Source organism: Saccopteryx bilineata, chromosome 1 (genome assembly GCF_036850765.1).
Source record: "Saccopteryx bilineata isolate mSacBil1 chromosome 1, mSacBil1_pri_phased_curated, whole genome shotgun sequence".
NCBI classification, from domain to species: Eukaryota; Metazoa; Chordata; class Mammalia; order Chiroptera; family Emballonuridae; genus Saccopteryx; species Saccopteryx bilineata.
In genome coordinates, this window is record NC_089490.1 from 381,022,712 (window position 1) to 381,045,536 (window position 22,825).

The 22,825-nt window shown below is 42.4% G+C and overlaps 1 protein-coding gene across 1 annotated transcript in view; it reads left to right on the forward strand.

Annotated features, from left to right (window-relative positions):
• Positions 1 to 2,294, forward strand: part of IFTAP (intraflagellar transport associated protein) — a 56,675-nt gene extending 54,381 nt beyond the window's left edge. The window contains 1 exon segment of the mRNA XM_066251300.1: positions 1,059 to 2,294. Coding sequence (XP_066107397.1) covers positions 1,059 to 1,223 — 165 coding nt within the window. The 3' untranslated portion in view covers positions 1,224 to 2,294.
• Positions 2,295 to 22,825: the final 20,531 nt, after the last annotated feature.

Sequence of the window (22,825 nt, forward strand, 5' to 3'; positions counted from 1 at the left end):
TAACTGTAGAGTAAACTTGCCAAAGACAGGTGATAGCTACTTCTCATGGTTATCGTTTGTTTGTTTCACCTTGAATAACAACACAGTTTCTGAACTACATGCTCCATCTTTAAGAACATTGCAGAAGCCACCCAATGAGATCATTTTCTAGGCAAGAATATTTAAAGCTTATTTTAGCTTCAGGGCATTTTTTTCATTCTTGCATAAACTATAGTTTTCAATCATTTCAGCATCGCCATATATATTATAGAGCTGCCCAGCAGTGCTGGATGGTTTCATTGTATCACACACCATTGGCTTCTGGAGAGGGTTTTTGAGGGGTGATCCAATGAGATTTAAGGCATTCTCTTTTTGTTTATTAGAAAATATGCTTTTTAAAATCCACTTTCCTTTAGGAAGTCTTTAAAACACAGATTATAAATAAATAGATACAAAGTTATCACACTTCTTTGCAGTTACTTCAACTTGTAGATAAATTCTGTAATCTTTTAAAAATTCTTGTTAGGACAAAGGGATCCTGGACTTTCCAATTTAAGGTGATACTATGTGTTTTCATTCTTACTGTTATTGTCCCAGGAATTTCAGGTATTATCTGAAGAAGTAAATGTATTAAGTGTATTTTTAACTTTGAAAATTGTTATGTTGATATGTTTTTTATAATAAATGATGAAAATGTATTCAGTGTGGATCAAAATCTGAAGGTCTGTATTTTCACATGGTAATATAATGCTTAATTTTTCCATATGCCTCTAGCCCTAGTGCTACAATGTAACCAATGTGTGCAGGAGAGACTTTCTGATTCTTGCCATGGGCAGAATTAGTTAATGATATTCCTTCTAGAGGCAGGATGCAACAAATAGGGCTTATTAAGGGGCATAAATTAGTTTACATTGAATAATTGATTTTATTATTTATTAAGCTCTAAAAAGAGATTAATCAACTGGGAGAGCTGAAGTTAAAAAAAAAGCTTAATTATATAATAGTAGGGAATTTATGTTTTAACTTTATCTTCACTTATAGTGATTGTAAATTATTTCCTCCTCTGTGACCTCTTGTAGATTCTTGGAGATGAAGTTCAGCCCTTCCAACTTGATGAAGAATTTGATTATGACACTGTGATGCTAACCCCCAAGTTCACTTCTGCAGGGATAGATGCCATCAGAGAGCTATCCAAGCCAAAGCGAGGGGACGTCAGCACAGGCTTGGGGGAACCCCATGACTGATTCACCAAGACATCTTCCTGCTTATTTCTATTTTGTTTTCTTCAAGCAACAATAGAATAAAAGATAAACCTACTGAAATCTCCTGTGTGGAAATGTATCTGTGCATTGATATATCAGTTATTTATCTGTAGGGAGATGCTACTAACAAGACCACAAAGACCTCTGTCCTCAGAGTACCCCTCTGTTGTGGTGTTGTTGCGTCTCATGGCCGGTAGGATGGAGTTGGCAAGCGAGGATCCGAAGCAACACTTACCGAAGGGTCCGCTTTGATGAAAGCACTGCAGATAGGTAACACGGGGTATCATGACAAAGACTGGAAACATCATCCCCCCTTATTGGGGGTGAAAGACAATTACATCCAGAAAACACTGTAGCACACAGAGAAAGAGTGATGATGTGGGGAGGTCACCGGCCCCAGCTACGCAGACATATTGGTATGCATCTGAATGCTGAGAGGTTGGGTTCCTGGGGTCGACTGGGAGAGTCTTCGCTGAAAAGGAAGGCATCTGAGAATTGATTATATGTCATAGATTAAATTCTTGTGCTTTGTTACTGCCATTGTGATGATAGTTACAAAGTGCAAAGAAGCTTAAAATACAGTCTGGAAAGGCAAGACAGAGAGAAAACAACTAGAGAATGTCAGAATGTACCAGGAAGTGCTGGTTGGGTAGGGTACCCATGGATGCGTTAAGGAACGGAGAACAGAGGCACGCAGGCACAGGTGAAGGGGGAGCAGTATATATGAAGTAATTTTTATTTAATGATAAATTTATACCAACAACAGTTGTACTTAGTCTTAATTAGCTTTCATCTGGTCCTGTGCTTGTGTGTGTGCATGTATGTGCATATATCTGTACTCATAAAAATGACCATTTATATTCCTTACAAAAGAATGTTCTTGACTTAAATGTGACAATGGAGTCCCATGATTTCCACATCTGCCTTTCTTTATTTAGGCAACTAACTTTTATAAGACATACTTTATGTCCGGGGGCAATGGGTAGGATACAAGTGAATTAGACATGGTCTGATTCTGTGCGGTAGACAGACGTATACTCAGATAACTGCGAGAGCTACGCTGTCCGATAGAGTAGCCACTAGCTGGGTGTGGCTTTTAAGCACTTGAAATGTAGCTAGAATGACAGAGGAACTGATTTTTAACTGTTCATTTTAATTTATGATAAAAAGTTGATATTTGACACAGTTATTATAAAACTTTCAAATACATGTGGGATACCTTGTGTATGTGCTTTACTTTTTCAACTAAACTTTGTAATATCGAAATGAAGTTCAGTTATTTGTGATGACAACCTAGTGTCTAAATTTAAAATACGCTACACATGTGAAATATACAGTGGATTGCAAAGGATTAATACGAAAAACTATAAACTATCTTGTTATATTTTTATATTAATTACATGTTGAAATGATACTATTTTGGATATACCTGGTTAAATAAAATGTATTAGTAGAATTCACCCATTTCTTTTTACCTTTTAAACGGGGCTCCTGAAACATTTACAATGACAGATGTGGCTTGCGTATTTTTACCTGCGGCTCTGCAGTAGAGGGTGATCTGTGCTGCGAGATTCATGTGGACCGAGAGGTCCCGGGGCAAAGCCAGTTGGAGTGATTTAGTATGTGTGCTGCGTAAACGAGCGCACAAGCTGGAGTGATTTAATCACCCCTTGGCGAGCTGGAGAGTCTTCAGAGAGGAGGTGGCATTTAAGCTTGGTCAGGAAGAAAATCAGGAGGTTTCTACTGCAGGCTATTACAAGAGCTTGTCTGGGGAGATGAGAGGGGTCTGAATTAAAGCAGTGGAAATGGAAGTGGAGGGCATGGTTTGATTAAAGATTGGGATGCAGAACTAGCAAGGATTGTTGATTGATGGAATGTGGGAATGAGAGATCAACTGCGAGGTTAAGAAGACTTTAGCATGCGCTCTCTAAACCACACTGACTGCAGGAGACAACCACATTGTGATATAGTTGTTCGCAGGACCAGAATCTCTCTTTTGACTCAATAAATACAGAGCATTTTGGTATTTCAAGTAAAGACTTCACCATTTTAAAGACAGCTCAGTTTTATGGAATTAAATAGTTTTCGAAAAGAAGAAACAAAGCCATCTTTCTAAGTGTTTAAAAAGCATGACGTTTCAGTGTCGTTCACCAGGCTGGGTAGATGGCAGGTGAACGTTGCTGCGGAGCATTCTCTCTGTAGAACCGGTGCACTGTGTTTTGGCTTCATTTCCTTTTGGCAATTTTTGATTCCTGCATTATTTGGAGCAATTGTGCATTACAGCAAAAGTGACACTGGAAAATGGGTCCCTTAAAGCCTTTCGATGAAAATCTGTCTCAGTTGTACCGTTACTCTTGCCCTAACTAGCAACTACTCCTCCATGGCTTTCAGCTTTATGGATCCCTTGAATCGATGTAAACGGCTTGTTTTATGTTGCCTGGCAAACCCTAACCAAGTGTCTCTAGAAGAAACCCGGTTTATGTTGATGAATAACGCTGGCGCAGATGAGGTGGAGCCGTGGGCCGTGAGATGAACGCAGAGTGGGAGGCAGGGGATGCCCCTGTATGTTGATGAATAACGCTGGCGCAGATTAGGTAGAGCCGTGGGCCGTGAGATGAACGCAGAGTGGGAGGCAGGGGATGCCCCTGTATGTGCACACCCCAAGGGAGGGAAGGCCACGAACAGTTTTCAAGTATCTTGAACTCACATGATGATTGCAACACATACTAGCTTGCACGAAGATTTTGAGCCTGCCACGCCGGTCCGAGCTGGCTCAGGGTGGTGGCCCACTGAACAACCTTAGAGAAAAAATATTGAGCTGGAATTGAATTTTCTTGATTCCTTCTTCATTGAGAAATTTTCCTTATGTATATAGATGACTGTATGTCAAATTAAAATATGAAAAAGGCAAAAAATTTTCACCTCGTTTGCTTGTTTCTTGGAAGTTGATGGTCAATGAATACAGCATAGGAAATACATATGAAAGAGGCAATCTTATTGGGAATTTTCTACAAAACTATTTCTCAATATAAGGAAGAGAATTTCGTGCTTGACTACGGCCTCTGCAGCTCTTACATAATATGGCCACTACTTACCTCTCCAATCTCATCAGACCTTCTTCTCCATTTTACATTATGTTCCGACCAGTTTGTATTCATCCTCGTGTTTCAGACTCGCGGCCTTGTTTCTGCCGCAGGGCCTTTCCTCGCACTCTTTGTGCCTGGTCCTCCGTGGTCTTCGATGGCTGGATTCTTCTCATTCTTCAGGTCTCAGGTGAAAATATCTGCTCAGAGTCCCTCACAAACCTTCACCCCAGTCACTGTGCGTCCTGTTACCCTCCCGGCCTCGGGTATTATCTGACTCATTAGAACGTAAGTGGCAAACGGGCAGACACTGAGCCTGTATTTTCGTTGCTGTATCCCTGACCCCTAAATGGAGTGCCTGGAACAAAGTAGGTGCACAGTAAATATTTACTGAATGGCCTGGCCTGTGGTGGCGCAGTGGATGGAGCGTCGACCTGGAACTCTGAGGTCGCCGTTTCGGAGCCCTGGGCTTGCCCAGTCAAGGCACATATGGGAGTTGATGCTTCTCCTCCCCCTCCCCCTTCTCTCTCTCTCTCTCTCTCTCTCTCTCTCTCTCTCCCTCTCTCTCTCTCTCTCTCTCTCTCTCTCCTCCCCCCTAAAATGAATAAATAAAATCTTAAAAAGGAAGCATTCTGGAACTTAAAAAAATTGACTGAATGAATCAGACCTAAAAATAGCTTATTAGTTTGAACTTGGGGTTCTATTTCATCAGTTCAATTTGTTTGGACACACACACACATATATTGTGCACTTTTTTAGATTTTTCAGGGCGTATCTAAGATCTTACTCCCCAGACCTGTGATAATCTGAGGGCCAATGCAAATTTGAGAAACCTAGCCTGACTAGATAGACCTGTGCCGTGTTCACCATGTCCCTTCTTTCCCTCAGAATAATCCCACAGAGAACCGAGAGAATCTTAGCTCACGTGGGAGCGCCGCCCCTTCTCAAATGCTGCTTTGGAACCTTGTCATGGCTTCTTACATTAGAAACCCTGTTCCAGGAGGGATTCATGTGTCCCAGTACTGATACTGATATTGTTGACATTCTGCATGAAAACGTATGGAAAGTATGGATTGATGGCCTGACCTGTGGTGGCACAGTGGCTCAAGTGTCGACCTGGAACGCTGAGGTTGCCAGTTTGAATCCCTGGGCTTGCCTGGCCAAGCCACATACAGGAAGAAACTACTACGAGTAGGTGCTACCTGCTTCTCTCTCCTCTTTCTCACTCTCCCCCCTCCCCTCTCTCCAAAAATCAATAAATAGCCCCCCTCCCCCAAAAAAAGAAACAAACTATGGACAGGTAACTAATGGACAACTGCGAAGGGAAAAGAAAACAAGACCCAAAGAGTGAGGGAGGAAGAAGAAAGAGTTCAGGTTGGTCACTTTGGATAAAGCAGACCCCTTTATCCACTCACTCAAAAATGTCCATGCTCAGGAGAGTCATCAAACTGTAGGGGTGTTTTTAAAGTTCGATCCCCCTGTTTTCTTTATGTTTTTATTCATTCTGAGAATATTGTGAGCCACAAGAGGGCTTTACACAGAGGAGGGACAAGATGTGGCTGACAGGTGAGGGGAGATGGGTGGGAGGGGTCACTCTGGGTGGAGGGGTGTGGAGGGCTGGAATATAAAGGGCCTTCTCCTTGTCTTCTCTCTGGAAGTTTACACCCTCTGTTATCCCCAGTACTCTGAGAATGTATGAAATGTGTGTTGGCAGAGGTCTGTTTTCGTACTTTGTCCTGGGCACTTGATAGCCGTTTAGTCTGCAAACCTGTGTCCTTCATTTCCAAAAAAGTTATCTTGTTATTTTTGTGATGACTTTCTTCCTTTTATTTTCTCTTCTCTTTCTTTCCAGCATGCTCACTGTTTGGATGTTGAACTTCTTAGATTGTGACTTTAGTGTTTTTGTATTCTCTTTTCTCTGATTTTTCCCTCCTTTTGCTCTATTTTCTATGATTTTTTCACAACTTTATCTTTCACATTTTTATTGCAATGCATTATTTTTTTTAAGTTTTAGTTTATTTTTAAATCCACAAAAAACAGTAAAGCCATTGCCATGAGAAGAGAAGAAAAGACAAACACCAGAAAAACACACCCTTCTTCGCCAGCGTGTGCAACAGGACAAGACGATGAGAGCTGTAAAGGTGAAGATGGTGAAGATAGTGTTTTGTCCTCGACAGCACTGAGTGTGGCGCCTCTCCATGGTCATACATTTACCATGTTGAATCAATGAGCAGTGGGAAGTGAAGTGAGATGCCCAGATGTTTTTGCTTTCTCTTTCATGGTGCAGAAAGCATCAGATGTGACCATGCAATAGCTCAGTGAGTTCTAGGACCCCTGACTCAGAGAGGGAAGAGATGCATTAGGGTGCTGGGTCCCTGGCAGGGTTGCCCTCGGTGTGTATGAAGCATTCATGTGTTAGGTGCTCTATCCTTGAAATGTGTTAGACCAAGGGTCCCCAAACTTTTTACACAGGGGGCCAGTTCACTATCCCTCAGACCATTGGAGGGCCGGACTATAAAAAAAACTATGAACAAATCCCTATGCACACTGCACATATCTTGTTTTAAAGTAAAAAACAAAACGGGAACACATATAACATTTAAAATAAAGAACAAGTAAATTTAAATCAACAAACTGACCAGTATTTCAATGGGAACTATGCTCCTCTCACTAACCACCAATGAAAGAGGTGCCCCTTCCGGAAGTGCGGTGGGGGCCAGATAAATGGCCTCAGGGGGCCGCATGTGGCCCGCGGGCCGTAGTTTGGGGACCCCTGTGTTAGACCCTTCTTTCCCCAATGCTGCTGGTCGCTGTTCGTGGCACTGCGTTGGCTGGCAGAGTCCGTCGTTTCCCCCTCTGCACTACCTTTGATTCCAATCTCTTCTCTGTATGCCCCTTGCCATTCTTCAACCTTCATTTTTTGCTTATCTCCTGCTGGGAGCCTTCTTACTTCTCGATCAGTCTCCAAATGTCTCTGTTCTCTCACTTCTAACTTGTTTTACACATGGATTTCATATTAATCTTCCTGTTGCTATCTTTGTTTCAATACTACCACTAGCTGCACATTGTCTATTGAAGTTCTAAAATTGTCTCAGTCTATCATTCATGGCTCTATTCCCATGTCCCTTGATGATGCAGACAGAACTGAGTGTAGGGGGCCCCGGAGTGTCGCCTTCCACTCTCATGCTTTTCTTCCCATTGCCCTTCCTGTCTGGATGACCGCCCTTCATTTCTGCCCGGTGAATTTCCGCTCATCCTGTAAGATGTACCACAGGGGTCACCTCCTTTAGGAAGCCTTTCTGAGTCTTCCAACCGGCTGTAATTTCATCTTCTCCAGGACCTTGCGATCTCTCTGTAACACCGTTGGTACTCATCACATTCTGCCTTGTATCACAGTTATTCATGTATGTGTTTTCCCCTCCAGCCCTGAGGGCAAGTGCCGAGTCTCATCCATTCTTACAGCTTTAGGGAAGCCCTGGCCCTTGCACAGGGTGGTTCTCATCTCTGGCTTCATTTACTCACGGAATCCAGGCAGAGCGCCACAAAAATCGCTCACATTCCCATGTTCATATTCAACTAATATTAATCTCGTGTCTGGTTTCTTTGTTACACATTATTATGCAAACAAATAATTAATGCCATGATTTATTAACCCACTGAATTTATAGGAAAGAAACTAATGCAAGATTTCTTCACAGGCTGCACCAGAATAACGTTTTGTGTTAACAATCGGAAAAAAGTAATTCTATTCAGTACAAAAGTGGGAGGGAAAAAAGACCCAGCAATATAATTCTAATGTAAGTAAATTTTACATGAAGGAATATAGAAAGACACATTTTAGTATCAAAACAATGGCAAGGCAGTAACAAATGTTATGGTACATGATATATAATTACAATACTTTTTATGTTTGTAAAAAGTGTGCAGTCTTGCTAAAGAGGTTTTAGACATTGTTAATTTCACTTCAGATGGTATAGATTATCTCCATTATGTGCACTTGGAATATTGACATCCATGTTTAGACAAAGGAGTAAATCCAATAACTCTCCAAATGGTATTAATATTGGCTATAGTCTCAGAAGAACGTCACATCAATTTTAGTTTAAATTGAAAAATAGTTTCAAAGGACAGCTTTATGTGCAAGTGACGGTAATGGCGCTTGAAGTAATTAGGATGTTTAACAACGAGGCAGAAAAAAGCCACTAATTATTTTCATTTTCCTCCCCTCAAAAGTCTTTGAATCATATAGAGAGTGGGACTTAGAAAAACATATCTTATCAGATATCTTTGCAAAAATGATTTCCTGAATCCTTTGGCTCTAAATAGGTTAATGTCTCAGACCTGCAGAGGACTTAGCTTTGGAAAATGAGGTCAGCTGGTTCCTGAAGAGACCTGAGTTCCTGAAGAAGAGTTTATGCCTTTCTTTACATGTTTGATTGTCATGTCATTCTGTTATTGATGCATTGACTCGAATGGTTTTTGGCATGTATATACATTTAGTACATATATATATATAAAACTATTATTATTTTTTTAGTGAATCTAACTTATTTTCTAATATAAGTTTTGTAGATTAGTTAGTCTGCATAGCCTTTCTGTTTTGTTGAAAGCTTGCTAACATTTTTCAGGGGGACAAACACGCAGCATTTGTCTTTGTTCAGCTCTCTTCCTTTTCATTGTTCTGGCCTGTGGGCTTTGCCTGTAGCACCTGTGTCTGCCTCCCCCAGCCCACCTGGTGTCAGTGTAGCACAGAGAGATGCATGCTGGTTGTTGTTTATGTTTTAAACAGCTGAACACCTGGCTGTTTGGACCACAGGTGCACAGAACTCTGGAGAAGGGATTTTAACTTAAGATAAAGAGAAGAATATAGGCATGTTGCAGATGAGGGCTTGAGTGTTGGACTTGAGAGTCTTCTGTGTTCAGAAACAATAAGGACATCTGTGTCCCTTACATATCAGAGACTGTGTAAAATGTTAGTCATGGTATTTCTGGAAAATTTCTTTACTTACATAATGACCTCTGCGTTTGTCATCGTGAATGAGTCTATCGCACCTTATTGAGTTATTGTCTCAATTTGCAAGGATCACAAAGAGGTATACATAGTTGGTCCCCCAAGTGAGCACTTCTCATTGTGCTGAAATTAAGCTCTACTATGCTGTCCATTGACAATAACCAGTCCAATGGCGGCACAAGAGTTCAGAATGAGAAATGAAAATGAGACAAGGCACTTTGTGAAAGTGTGCCTACTTGCTCATTCTTCTAAAACCTGACAGTCATTACAACCTCAACAATAATTGATCAAATGAGAAAGTGTTAAGAACGTACTATCAATTCAGGGCTACACGTTTAGCATCATCTTAGGTCAGATTGGTGAGAAGGGAAAATATACAACCTCACGGAGAGGCAGATTTTGCACAGGAAAGAGAAGTCAATGCAATGTCCCAGAGAACCAACTGGTGACCTAGTAATGCACTAGCTACACTCACTGCTTCAAAGAAAGCACGGACCCTTGATAGCTAAGAAGAGAAGGCAATAAGCTTCCTGTATACTTTCTAGAAGCTGAGCTCAATGGAGTTATGGAGAGAGATGGCTCATCTTGATGATGTAGCGCCAGTGTAAATACCTGTATAAGCATGAATTTTCCTGGCTTATCCCACTCCCCTGTAGACACTTTGCTACACCACAGGTGACACATGCTCAACTTGCGGTGGTGAAGGGTTGACCTCAGAGGCAAAGAAACCCTTGAAATCTCTCCCTCTCAGCCCACAAGAGCAGCTTCTCACTATCATGGTGATGAAAGCCGGTGATAACAGGGGCATTCCCACCGCTGCGCCCTCTGTTGTGGGCAGCTGACAGTTAACACAGGTGGGCGTAAGGTGCTGCCTAGCTTTTGAAGTCTATCTGTTGAAGAGGAATGCCACCTCCCTGGGATCGGTCCCCTGCTTTGGTCCATGAAGCTGATTCTGAGAAGTAGCCAGGTGGCGTGTGCCTGCCAAAGAGTCAGAGGAGGCTGTCAGAAGACCCACTAGCCTTCAGAGGCTGCCGGGCAAGGCGGAGAGTCTTTGAAAAGAGTGGCTGTTTGAGGGTCACCTTGACTTTTTTTTCACCCAGAGGTCCAATTAGATTGCTGAGCTCATCTACATTCTCCCATCAGCTAGATGGGGTGGAGGGGGGGGGAAGCTGAGTCTATTCAATCCGGGGTGTGTATAGCTAACATGCTTCAGAAGAGAAGCAAGTGTTAAATGGGTCTGCTGTTCAGCAAGCAAACATCATTTCTTTTAAATTACACTGTGTTATTTTATCTTGACCCACAACTAAATGGAAATCATTGTAATACATTTTCACTTACAAGATAGTTGGCTCATTAATAAAACCCTAGGAAGGAGACAGGGGTAGACAATGAAACTCCTACAAATTAACACCATAATGTACTACAATATTTTTTCCTTTTCTTTCATCAAAATCTTTCATGTAATTAAATCCCAAGTAAGTCAGCAAACAAATCCCTCAGCTTCTTTCACTGCCCCTTGTTTGAATCGAATTCGTTATTTTTCATATTGCTAAGTAGCAAGTAAGCATGCACTTCTGCACAGTGCTGAAAGTTTTCCTGTAGACAGTAAATATTTATTGAGTGCTTATGGTATGAAAGGCACCGGCACTCTGTAGTTCCAGCAGGGAGCCAGACAGATCACATATCACTGATAAATGCCATCATGCACGTCAGTTTGGATGAAGTAAAAGAGAACATTTGGGTGGTAAGGGTGAAACTTACTAAGGATATTACAGGTAAACTGAGACCAGGCAAGATGGACTCAGGCTTGCAATGACCTGGAGAAAGAGTGATCCTGGGTGAGCTGGGTTAAGACCATAAGGTGGGAACAAGCTTGGTGACCAGTAGAACTTAAAGCCTGTGTGGCTAGAGGGAAATGAGGGAAGGCAAGGTTGTTGGCAGTCAGGTGGGGGTCTGGAGACACTGTATGGCATTGTTGGCCCTGGTCGGGGCTTGGGTTCTAATCTCTGTGCTCCAAGAAGCCACTGGGTTGTTTCTCAAAGCCTTCGATGTGCTTTATATTTTATGAGACCAACTTTGCTTGATGGGGCTGAGTTGGGTCAAGAGAAGAAGCAGGGAGACCAGTGACATCTAGTGGTTGGTGATGGTGGCTTGACTTGGGTGTCAACGGTGGAACTGGAGAGAAGTGGATGGACTTGGGACCTTTTCTGAAGGTGAAGTTGATAAGACTTCTTGAGGGCTTAGCTGTGGGGAGGATTGGGGGATGAGAAGAGTGGAGGCTGAACCCCAGATTTTTGTTTTACAGGCTGCTCTTCCAGCCTCCACAGGTTAGAGCCAGGATAAAGGAAAAGAATGTGTTGAAAAGTGGTTGGAATTTGTCTGGAACTTCTGAACATAACACTGTATGATACTATAAAGTATTTCTTTTTTTTTTTTTTTTTTTTTGTATTTTTCTGAAGCTGGAAATGGGGAGAGACAGTCAGACAGACTCCTGCATGCGCCCGACCGGGATCCACCCGGCACGCCCACCAGGGGCGATGCTCTGCCCACTAGGGGTGATGCTCTGCCCCTCCAGGGCATCGCTCTGCTGAGACCAGAGCCACTCTAGCGCCTGGGGCAGAGGCCAAGGAGCCATCCCCAGTGCCCGGGCCATCTTTGCTCCAATGGAACCTCGGCTGCGGGAGGGGAAGAGAGAGACAGAGAGGAAGGAGGGGGGAGGGGTGGAGAAGCAAATGGGTGCTTCTCCTATGTGCCCTGGCTGGGAATCGAACCTGAGTCCCCCGCACGCCAGGCCGATGCTCTACTGCTGAGCCAACCAGCCAGGGCCAAGTATTTCATTCTCGAACATCATTTCTCTTACTCGGATAGGGTACTTACTCAAGCCATATGCTATCTTCCCTCTTTTCAAGTAAAAACCTGCTGATTATTTAATAATACTATCACTTTGCAAAAGCCCAGCCTCATTCTCATTCATCTCAGCATCTGAAAGAGGCTTTGGGCCAGTCATCTAAATGTCATTGGTGCCCACAGCACCTAGCGGTAGATGCGGGACATAGACATTGCCTAACAAATATCTGGAATTGAACTGGAGAGGGGTTGAGGGCAGTACCCTCAGTGTGGGCTGGGTCGCTGCGTGGTTTGGTGAACTGCTGGTCCTGAGCCCTTTGTTACAGGTCCACGCCCAGGTAAGTCTGGGAGTGAGCAGTAACCATTTAGAAACTTTTATAGCAATTTGAAATTGCTGTGACATTCGAGACACATTTCCTTTTTCTAGTAATTTTTTATTGCATTTAAAATTGGAAATCAAAACACACTAAAACCAAAACTGGTTTTTCACCCCAACTAGTTTGAGAAGCACTGGTTGACCACAGTAAGCGATACCCATCGCCTTACCAAGTGAGAGCAGTGTAGGAGCTGACATCCGGGACAGGTGAGGGGCACTGTGGCGGGGTAGCTGGTCTTTGCTCTTTCCTTCTTTGGTTTCTTCCACTCACAAATGGGTCGTGAGGAGTCCAGGACTGTCCTGACACCTGTGATCTCTGTAGGAACCTGAAATGTGCAAATGATTGGAGGAATTCAATATTTACATTATGGGGAAGCATGAAACTGAGCTTAAATAGATGATTGAAAACCTGTGTGTGGAGCAGACCACCCTTATCTCTGTCTCCTTTCAAGGAATGCTCTATAAAGCTGCTCCCAAGGGGAGATTTGAAATTGGCTTGGCCACGTCAGGAAGCCCGACAATTTGGAGGTGGAAGACACTTCTGAGACTGTTTAGTTCCGTTCCCTCATTTTACGGGGGAAGAAACTGATATTCCAAGGGTATCATTTGAGAAGAAAAAGTCCTGTGGGATCCAGAGGCCAAGGAGAGAGGGCACTCGCTGCCCTCTCCTACCACACACTGAGCCGAGGTGGGGGGGGGGGTGGTTGTTCAAAAGCTCATTTTTCAGTGTTATGATTTTGATGAACTTCCTTCACAAATCCACATCTCTGTGAAGTTGGGGCTGGTGAACCCATTTTTCGCCTCTTGTTTTGACATACACCCAAGTTCCATTTAGTTGTAAATTTGGGCTGGAGAAATATGATCGTGTACTCAGCCTGCACATCTGTCATTGTAAGTATTGCCAAGGAAACTTCGTGCAGTGTCTTTCACAGAGAAAGCAAGAAACAGACATGACTTGTCCGCAACCCTCTGCATCCACTTCCAATAGGATTTTACAAACATATAATTGCTTTGTTTGGGTCTTCAGGGCTTAGTGGGTAAGATGAGTTTGGGGGCCCAGGAAGAGCAGGGTTTGAGTTCAGCACATATTAGTTGGGTGATTGTGTAAATAATGTACCCTCTGTGGGCTTAATTTAGTCCTTTTAAAAAGGGGGTAATATATATATTTTTTAGTTAAGTGAAAGCAGGGGAGGCAGACAGACAGACTCCCGCATGTGCCCGACTAGGATTGACCCGGCAAGTCCCCTAGGGGGTGATGCTCTGCCCGTCTGCCATGTGACTCCTTTGCTTCACAACCGAGCTACTTTTAGCTCCTGAGGCATACTAAAGCCAGGAGCCATCCTCAGAGCCCAGGGCCAACTTGCTCAAGGCATTCAAGCCATAGCTGCAGGAGGAGAGAGGGAGAAAGAGAGAGAGGACGGGTAGGTGTGGAGAAGCAGATGGACACTTCTCCTGTGTGCCCTGACCAGGAATTGAACCTGGGACATCCACACTCTGGGCCTATGTTCTACCACTGAGCCAACCGGCCAGGGCAAAAGAGGGAACTATTACTTACATTACAGTGTTGTGAGGGTTAAAAAGGGATGATATGTGTAAGCACTTAGCATAGTGCCTGGCAACAAATAATTACTCCTTCAATGGTGGTGATTGTAAGCAGATAAAAGGAGATACTTTATCACAAGCTTCTGTGATCTAATGTTGAAAATGTCCCCTTTTGGAATTTCAAATGGTAGATTAGAGTGTTGAAGGCTCTGAGCAATCCTATAGTGAAGGATCTTTTTGCTTCACCTTGTAACAAGGGAGCATTTCCCAAACCTCGCTGTCCCCCACCTTCTTTTCCTCCTTCCTCCTCAGCTCTCCCTCCTCTCCTTTCCTTCGTGTGCTTTTCCCTCCCTTCTTCCCCCTTTCCCTTCTTCCCTTCCTTTCCTCTCTCTTTTATTACCTCCCCTCCTCTCCTCTTTCATTCTTTTCCTCCCCTTCTGCTTCTCCTCTCTTCCCATCTCCTAGAACACCCCTAAGATTTTGCTGGTGTTGACTAAGGCACAGTCAGGCCTACTTTGAATGTCTGAATAATCCAACACGGGACTCATCTAATGAAATCCCTACATTTCTCCATCATATTTAATGAAAAAAGAATTGCCTGGAGAATAATGTCCAATCTTATACTTTACCAAGTTCTGAAAAAAATAGCTTTCTCTTTTGTGGAATACAGTGAATCTGATTGGTTTTCTGGAGCCAAGTTTCTCAAACTTTAATGTGAATGCAAATCTTCTAGGGAATTTGTTAAACTACAGGTTCTAATCCAACAGGTCTGCGGTGGAGTCTGAGATTATTCTGACAAGCTCCTTAGCGATGTCCCAAAGAAAAACTCTCAGGCCCCATTCTGGGAGTACTAAGTGACAGTATGCACCTCAGTGAGATTCACAGGTGGTTCGTACACACATAAAAGTTTGAGGAGCACTGGTCCAGATCAGGGCTACTCAAGTCTTGGTGCTATTGACATTTTGGGCCTGATAATTCTTCATCTTGAAGGCTGCCCTGTGCATTATGGGAGGTTTAGTGGCATCTCTGGTTCCTACTCACTAGATGTTAATAGCAGTCCCTTCTAATTATGACAAGCAGAAATTGATCTAGGAGTTTAGAAATGTGCCCTGGCAGTCAAAATTGACTTTAGTTAAGAATGTTGGTCTTGATCCATCAAACTGTCTCATATTTCTGTTCCTGGCTGTTCAGAGATATTTTCAACAAGATAACCAAGTGATAATCTCATTTACAGTTAAATTGCCCACCCAGGGTTCTCAAACCTGCTGCACAGTGGAATCACTTGGAGGAGATTTGCAAATTCTGACTCACTAAGACTGGGAAGAAGTTTAGAAACCTGCTTTTTAATTTTTTAAATTTTTATCTATTTTTAAATAAAGGCAATAATTTAGGTTTATGTAACGCTTAACCTGTGCCAGGTACTATTCTAGGAGCTTCACAACATGAACTCATTTAATCTTATAAGACCCTATAAGGTTGGTACAGGTGTTATCTCTGTTTTACAAATGAAGAAATCAAGCCATAGAGTAACTTCTCAAGGTTACAGAGCCAGTATTGGAAACTGATGGGGGAGGCGGTGTCTGTTTACAGGGTCTGCACCTGGGAACAGTGTCCCAAGTGCAGGTGGCCCTGAGGACAGCTGATAGGGGGACTGTATAGCCTAATTCCCTCACACTCTGGATCAGTGGTGGTCAACTTGGTCCCTACCGCCCACTAGTGGGCATTCCAGCTTTCATGATGGGCGGTAGCGGAGCAACCAAAGTATAAATAAAAAGATAGATTTAACTAGAGTAAGTTGTTTCATAAAGATTTATTCTGCCAAACTTACTGAAAATCCAACATAAAGTACTTGGTAAGTAATTATTATTATATGCTTTAACTTGCTGTAACTCTGCTTTATAAATTTTATAAAGTAAAGTTACTTCCCTACTTTATAAATCACCATTACTGTGGAACCGGTGGGTGGTTAGAAAATTTTACTACTAACAGAGATACAAAAGTGGGCAGTAGGTATGAAAAGGTTGACTACCCCTGCTCTAGATAGTTAGCCATTTTGGCAGTTGAAAGATCGGACCACTGCCATTTTCCTTATGCCGAAATATCCTGTATTCTTCCTTTCCCATGGGCAGGGTAACAGTTTTCCAGTGAGGGCATTTCAGCTGTTTCCCTCAGAAATCTGATAGACCCAGTGACCCCATCTGCCGCTCCATGCCCCACCACCACTCAAAGTGTCTGACTTCTATAAGACAAAAGCTTGTATCTTGAGTCTTTAAATAAAAGGAGGGAAATGGAAACAATATTTGCTTCCTAGTAACACTTTATGAATGAAGAAACAGTAATTTAAAAATATCTAGGGTTTAAGTGACTAACATTAGTGTTATTGATGCAGTCTATTACAGATGATTTTTATTAATATTTTTACCTCACTTTGTGCAGGAGGAAGGTATTAAAGCTATGATTAATTATAGTGGTGAGAGCTGAATTGTGGACTACCTGAAAACAAGATGAAAATTTAAAAGGCCTTAATGTAAATTTCTTTTTTTTTTTTTGTATTTTTCTGAAGTTGGAAATGGGGAGGCAGTCAGACAGACTCCCGCATGCGCCCGACCGGTACCCACTCAGCATGCCCACCAGGGGGTGATGCTCTGCCCATCTGGGGCATTGCTCTGTTGCAACCAGAGCCATTCTAGCACCTGAGGCAGAGGCCATAGAGCCATCCTCAGTGCCCGGGCCAACTTTGCTCCAATGGAGCCTTGGCTGCGGGAGGGGAAGAGAGAGACAGAGAGGAAGGAGAGGGGGAGGGGGTGGAGAAGCAGATGGGCACTTCTCCTGTGTGCCCTGGCGGGGAATCAAACCCGGGACTCCTGCACGCCAGGCCGATGCTCTACCACTGAGCCAACTGGCTAGGGCTGTAAATTTCTTCACTTAAGTCCAAATGTCCAGGGATACAAGTTGCTAGGAATATTTCCTGGAGATCCAGAAATTAAGTTTTTTAAAAAAATTAGAGCTATCATAATTTAGCATTTACTATTATATATTTTAGACACTGTTATAAGTTCTTTAAGTAAATTAACTTATTTTTCTTATGTCTCTCCAACAACCCTACAGGTAGGGACTATTATTACTTGCATGTTACAGGTGAGAAAATGGAAGCACAGAGAGGTTGTATAACTTACCCAAAGTCACACAGCTGTCAACTGGCAGAGCTGAGTCTCTAACCCAGGTGCTCTGGCTCCAAAGTCTAGGCTCTGAACCACTCTTATTGGCTGTTGATTGGGATTGTATCAACTCATGGTGGTAATGATGTTGGTAGCCTTGTGATGACCAGAGCTTGTCATTATTTGTCGTTCATTAATGAAAAACATGGGATCAAAAGATGGTTCATGAATCCCTAAGTTTGATTGGCAAGATCTTTCAGTACATGGACTGCGTGGAGATGTGGAGAAGCGTATGGTGAAAAGTATCCTTAATCATGGGGATTTTGGGTAAATGTGGGTACCATGACTACGCATGGTACCATAATGTTGCCCTTCTGTAATATTTCCGTATCAGAGGGGGGTTGATTGGAGTGACTCAGGAGTCAATATAAGGGCTGAGGAAAGGCTAGTGTGGAGATCTGGGACCCAGGAAACCTTTTAGTATCCCCATTTGCAAAGGAGGCAGCTGCGTCTACTGCAGGGGTCCCCAAACTATGGCCCGCGGGCCAAATGCGGCCCCCTGAGGCCATTTATCCGGCCCCCGTTGCACCTCGGATAGGGGCACTTCTTTCATTGGTGGTCAGTGAGAGAAGCACAGGATCCATCCTCATCCTGTACTCTGGGAGTACTGTATGTGGTGGCGCCACAAAGCGCAGCATGGCTCACGTACAGTACTACTTCCGGTGACGTGGGATGCACGCATCACGGCTCAGGAAGCGCGTCATATCACCTGTTACGGCTAGCAGTGACAAATATGGAACCGGACATTGACCATCTCATTAGCCAAAAGCAGACCCATAGTTCCCATTGAAATACTGGTCAGTTTGTTGATTTAAATTTACTTGTTCTTTATTTTAAATATTGTATTTGTTCCTTTTTTTTTTTTTTTTTACTTTAAAATAAGATATGTGCAGTGTGCGTAGGGATTTGTTTATAGTTTTTTTTTATAGTCTGGCCCTCCAACGGTCTGAGGGACGGTGAACTGGCCCCCTGTGTAAAAAGTTTGGGGACCCCTGGTCTACTGCCTAAACAAGGTTCTCGTTTGTTCTCGGCAGAGGGTACTGGTCCTCTTTGCAGGTGAACATTTTTTTTCACCCCAGAATATTAGAGAGAAAAAACATGGCTAGCAGTTATATTTCTCCCACTGCTCTCCCATTCTTTTTTTAAAAATTGATCTTAGTGAGAGAGGAAAGGAGGGAGAGAGAGCGACAGGAACATCGTATGTGCCCTGACGGGGGATTAAAAGAGAAACCTTGGGATGATGCTCATACCAACTGAGCAGCCAGGGCTGTTTTCCCATTCTAAGACCTGCTAGTGACCTTGTCCTCACATGGACTAAAACACATAGCTCCAAGCTTTACTGGAAGAAAGCATAGCACGCTTTCATCACTCCTTTTGATCTCTTCTGAGTATTTGGAAGTCATTCTGGCCAAGGGTTCCAGACATTCTGAATCTAGCTGCAGCTGCAGGCCCATAAATTCACAAGGTGCCCTGTTGTGTCCTGCAGCCTGGGAGCTGTTTGTTGGTGGAAAGTATAATCTCTTTTGAAGAAGTGTTTCAAAACTCTGCTGAGTTGAGATATTTTGAAAAACCCTTGTCTTTTCGAATCCTCATTTGAAACATAAAAAAAAAAAATAAGATATGAAAATCAATTAACTTCACACATGAAAAAATTCCTCATATAGTTAATCTACTTTTACACAATTTCTTGATTATGTTTGGAAGTAAATTGCCTTGATTATACCTTGGATGGAAAGGAATGTCTTTTAATTAATTTGGAACATGCTGTAGCGATGCTGATTTGTACCATAGGGTGATAAATTGTGTTGAAAGCAATAAGTCTCTCTGATCGGAATGAGCTGCAGTGGGTTTTGATTTTATTTTTGGCCGAGTGATGGACTCAGAGCACTGCTTTCTTAAAGGGATGAAGTGAAGAATCTGAGCTTCGTTGGAGGTCAGGCTTTTGTGTGAATGGTAATTACGGAGAGCATTTTGCCAACTTCTCCTATTGAAAATACACAATGTACTTTAAATACTGGAAACAAAAATTTAAAAAACCCTAAATTACTAAGGTCATAAACTGAGACAGTGGCAACTACAAAGCTTAGAACCCTGATACTTTGGAATAGCAGAGCTAGCTAGAACAATCATATAACATTATATAATGGTTACTCTTTATTGAGAGTGTGATCTCATTGAATTTTAACTCACTTTTAGTTGAGGAGACATTGCAGGGAGGTTAAATAACACAACCTAGTTTGCATTGTTGGTTAAGCTTGGTTTTAAAGCCAGATCTGTTTGATTTCAGATCTGTACTTTTAATTTTTCAGGTCTTAGAATCTTAGGAATTTGGGGGCTTCTGGTGTGATTAGTGGTAAATACTAAATGGCTAAAATTAATTTCAATTTAAGTGGTGTAAATAACAAAATATACCTTCTAAAGTCTATATGATGTTTAGTCTAATAGTGAGTTTTAATGTAAGAATTTAGATACCAAATAGCATGACCTTATTTGAATTTTGGGTTGATAAAAACTTTAAGACAATAAAAAGTATTATTGATCTTCATTATGAGGTCATTAATCATTGCTATGGCATTCTTCAAATGTAAGTAAAAGTATAGGAAATGTTTGTTTCCAGAATTTAAATTACATTGTGTATTTTTAAAAATAAGTTTAACACGCCTAGTGAGCAGACCTCTGAATATTTGGCTGATAGTAATAAAACAGATGACATGGCTGGGGCAGGGCGGTGTCTTTACACCAAAGTCACAAAAGACCCATTTCTTTACTTTACGTATCCTCTCTACTTGGAAATCACTGACACAAACTTGAGAATTAGAAATAGCAGAGATATGGTGGACCCTTGTAGGCAGAGGGGTCATTCATAATATGGGGACAACTGTAAAGATGTGGGGTAACCAGATTCTTCTTGGGTGGATGTTAAATCCAGCCTTCGTCTGTTAAAGAACACCAACGACAAGGCACAGTCACAATAGGAGGGCTGCCAAGCGAATCCAGTCCTCAGAAGTATGCTGGTTGAAAGGGGCGGGGCTACCACTTATTATTCTTGCCAGGAACTTGACACCCTTTCATGCAATTCACATTTCATCCTCTTGCCATCCCCCAGAAGTAGAGATTTATGTACTGATTCGATTGATAAGAAAACTGAGGCTCCAAGAGTTTAAATGTTCCCAGCAGATGAGTGAGAAGACTTGAAATGTACAATAGATCCGATTTAAGACCCACGGTCTTCCTGTGACACGACACTGCCTTCTATTGGGAGAAGTAAGAAAATCACCCAGAGGGAGCCAACAATTGCACTTTGGAGAACAGATCTTGCCTATAAATTTATTTAATATCTGTTTTCCCTCCAGCACGGTGAGCAACGAGAGAGCTGGGACTGTGTCTGTTTTGTTTATTATCTTCCTGATAGCCCACGATGCATGCATGGTGCATAGTACACACCCCTGTTTTTTTACTGGCTGATTGTGAGCAACCATATGATCCTGGAGCCCAGAAGGCACACCAGTGCAAGTGTTGGGGACTGTTCTTTGCAGATAAATATGCTTACTTATATGCCTTTAATTTATTTAGAAAATGAAGTCTATTTTTCCTAAAGGTATAGGTGGTTTGTAAGACTCTTGGATATTCATACTAACTAAAAACTCTGACACGGTTAATAAAGGGTTAAGACATGTCAAAGACTAGAGAGGCCAATGGATGGAGTGATCACTATTAGAATTTTCTGAAATTTCTACTTTCCCCCTTTTGTTTTTCTTTTCTCCTTACAGACCAGGATAAAATTTGATTTTTAATGGTTGGATGTGCATTTTGTGAAACTTGCAGGGTCAGGATGGAGATGGGGCCTATGATTTGAGCTTGGAGGCACCCTCAGTGGTGGAAATGGCATGGAAATGGACTAAGCTGCAGTCAATCATATATTAGCTACAAACAAGAAAGGAACAGGATGGGGAGAGAAGAGACTCTGCTGAATGAGAGGTGAAAATGAGGTCCCCAAGGATAACCTGATTACCCATTTGCTACTATGCTATCTGGCTAACGCCTTGTGTCCATCTGGAAACAGGCTCCTCTCTCCTTTTCCGCCTGACCTCTCACCTGAAAACGCAGAGGGAGCGTGTAGGGCGGCCTGGGAAGCAGTGCATCTATTTTAACTGGGGTGGATATTAGCTCCGTCTCAGCCATTTTCATCTGGGGACCACATGGTGGCAATATTGCATCATTCCTTGTGAAACCTTCACCCACATCCCGACTCCAGGTAAATTCAATTGCTAAGCAATAAATTGCGAGATGCAGAATGGTGCTAGTTTAACCAGCAAACATTATACTTGTATTTGGTACTACTGATTGTGTTTTCCATGATAAAATATAGCATACTCCAGGAAAAGGAATACATTTTCACCCCTTGTTAGCACACTCGTGTAATTCAAGCAAATAACACCGTGGACAGAGTCTGAATTCGTTGTTTAGGCTCGGTTTTCCCCGAGATCAGATTAACTCGTTTTAATTTGTTTTATTTAATCCGGCCAACACCTGCTTGAGAAGAACAGTTAGTGCCATCAAACAAGCCACCCATCAACAAATAAGGAACCTGTGAAAAACCCCCAATCAACACCGCCTTGCCTAACTCAGCTCTAACGCAATGCCTTACACTTTCCCATCGGTTCTCCTGCAGGAAACTATTTTCTTTTTAAATACAAGCATCTTCATAAAAAAAAAATTCTGTTCAAAGTCACTAACTGTTCCTAAGCCAGTGATACAGTTGGGGATCTCTTTCATCTCTGTTAGGAAACAGTCTCTCAGGATGTGTTTGGGGTTGAGTTTGTCAGCAGACTCCCGAGTCCTCTGATTTCCAACTGTGTTAGGGGAGAAAAGAGACTGAAATGAAATTGCAGTGCCATCAAGGCCACTGGGTTTGGAGCCTTGAGCAGTGTGATGGACTTAGATTAAATATTGAACTCCTCTCAATGATTTTTAAGATGAGATTGTAGATGTTAGAACTGTTCTATCTAGGAAAGGCTCAGGTGTAAAGGAGTTGCTTTAATGGAGAGGGTTAAGGGAAAACAGGTCACTAGATCAGTGTTCTCAAATCCTCTGGACTCGTTTCAACAGTGCTGGGGCCCACTCCCGGTGTTTCTGATTCCGTAGGTCTGGAGTAGGGCCTGAGAACTTGTATTTCTAACAGGTTCCCAGGTGTAGTGAATGCTGTTGGTCCAAGGACCACACTTGGGAGAATCTCTACTCAAGATCTATTTTTCTCAAAAAAAAAAAAAAAAAAAAAAAAAAGGGCTATTGGGTGATTCTCATTTAGGAGCTTTGCACAGAATGTTGAGAAACATTGACTCAATGAAATGCATAGCTTGTTTTAGGATCTAAGGATGTGAGTTCAAATACAGGCCCCATAATTTCGGAGCTGCACGAATGAAAGCAGTGACGTAACCTCGACGACCTTACTTTGTCTTCTATAAAAATAGGCCTTTTACTCAGATATCAAGGTTTAAATCCTGGAT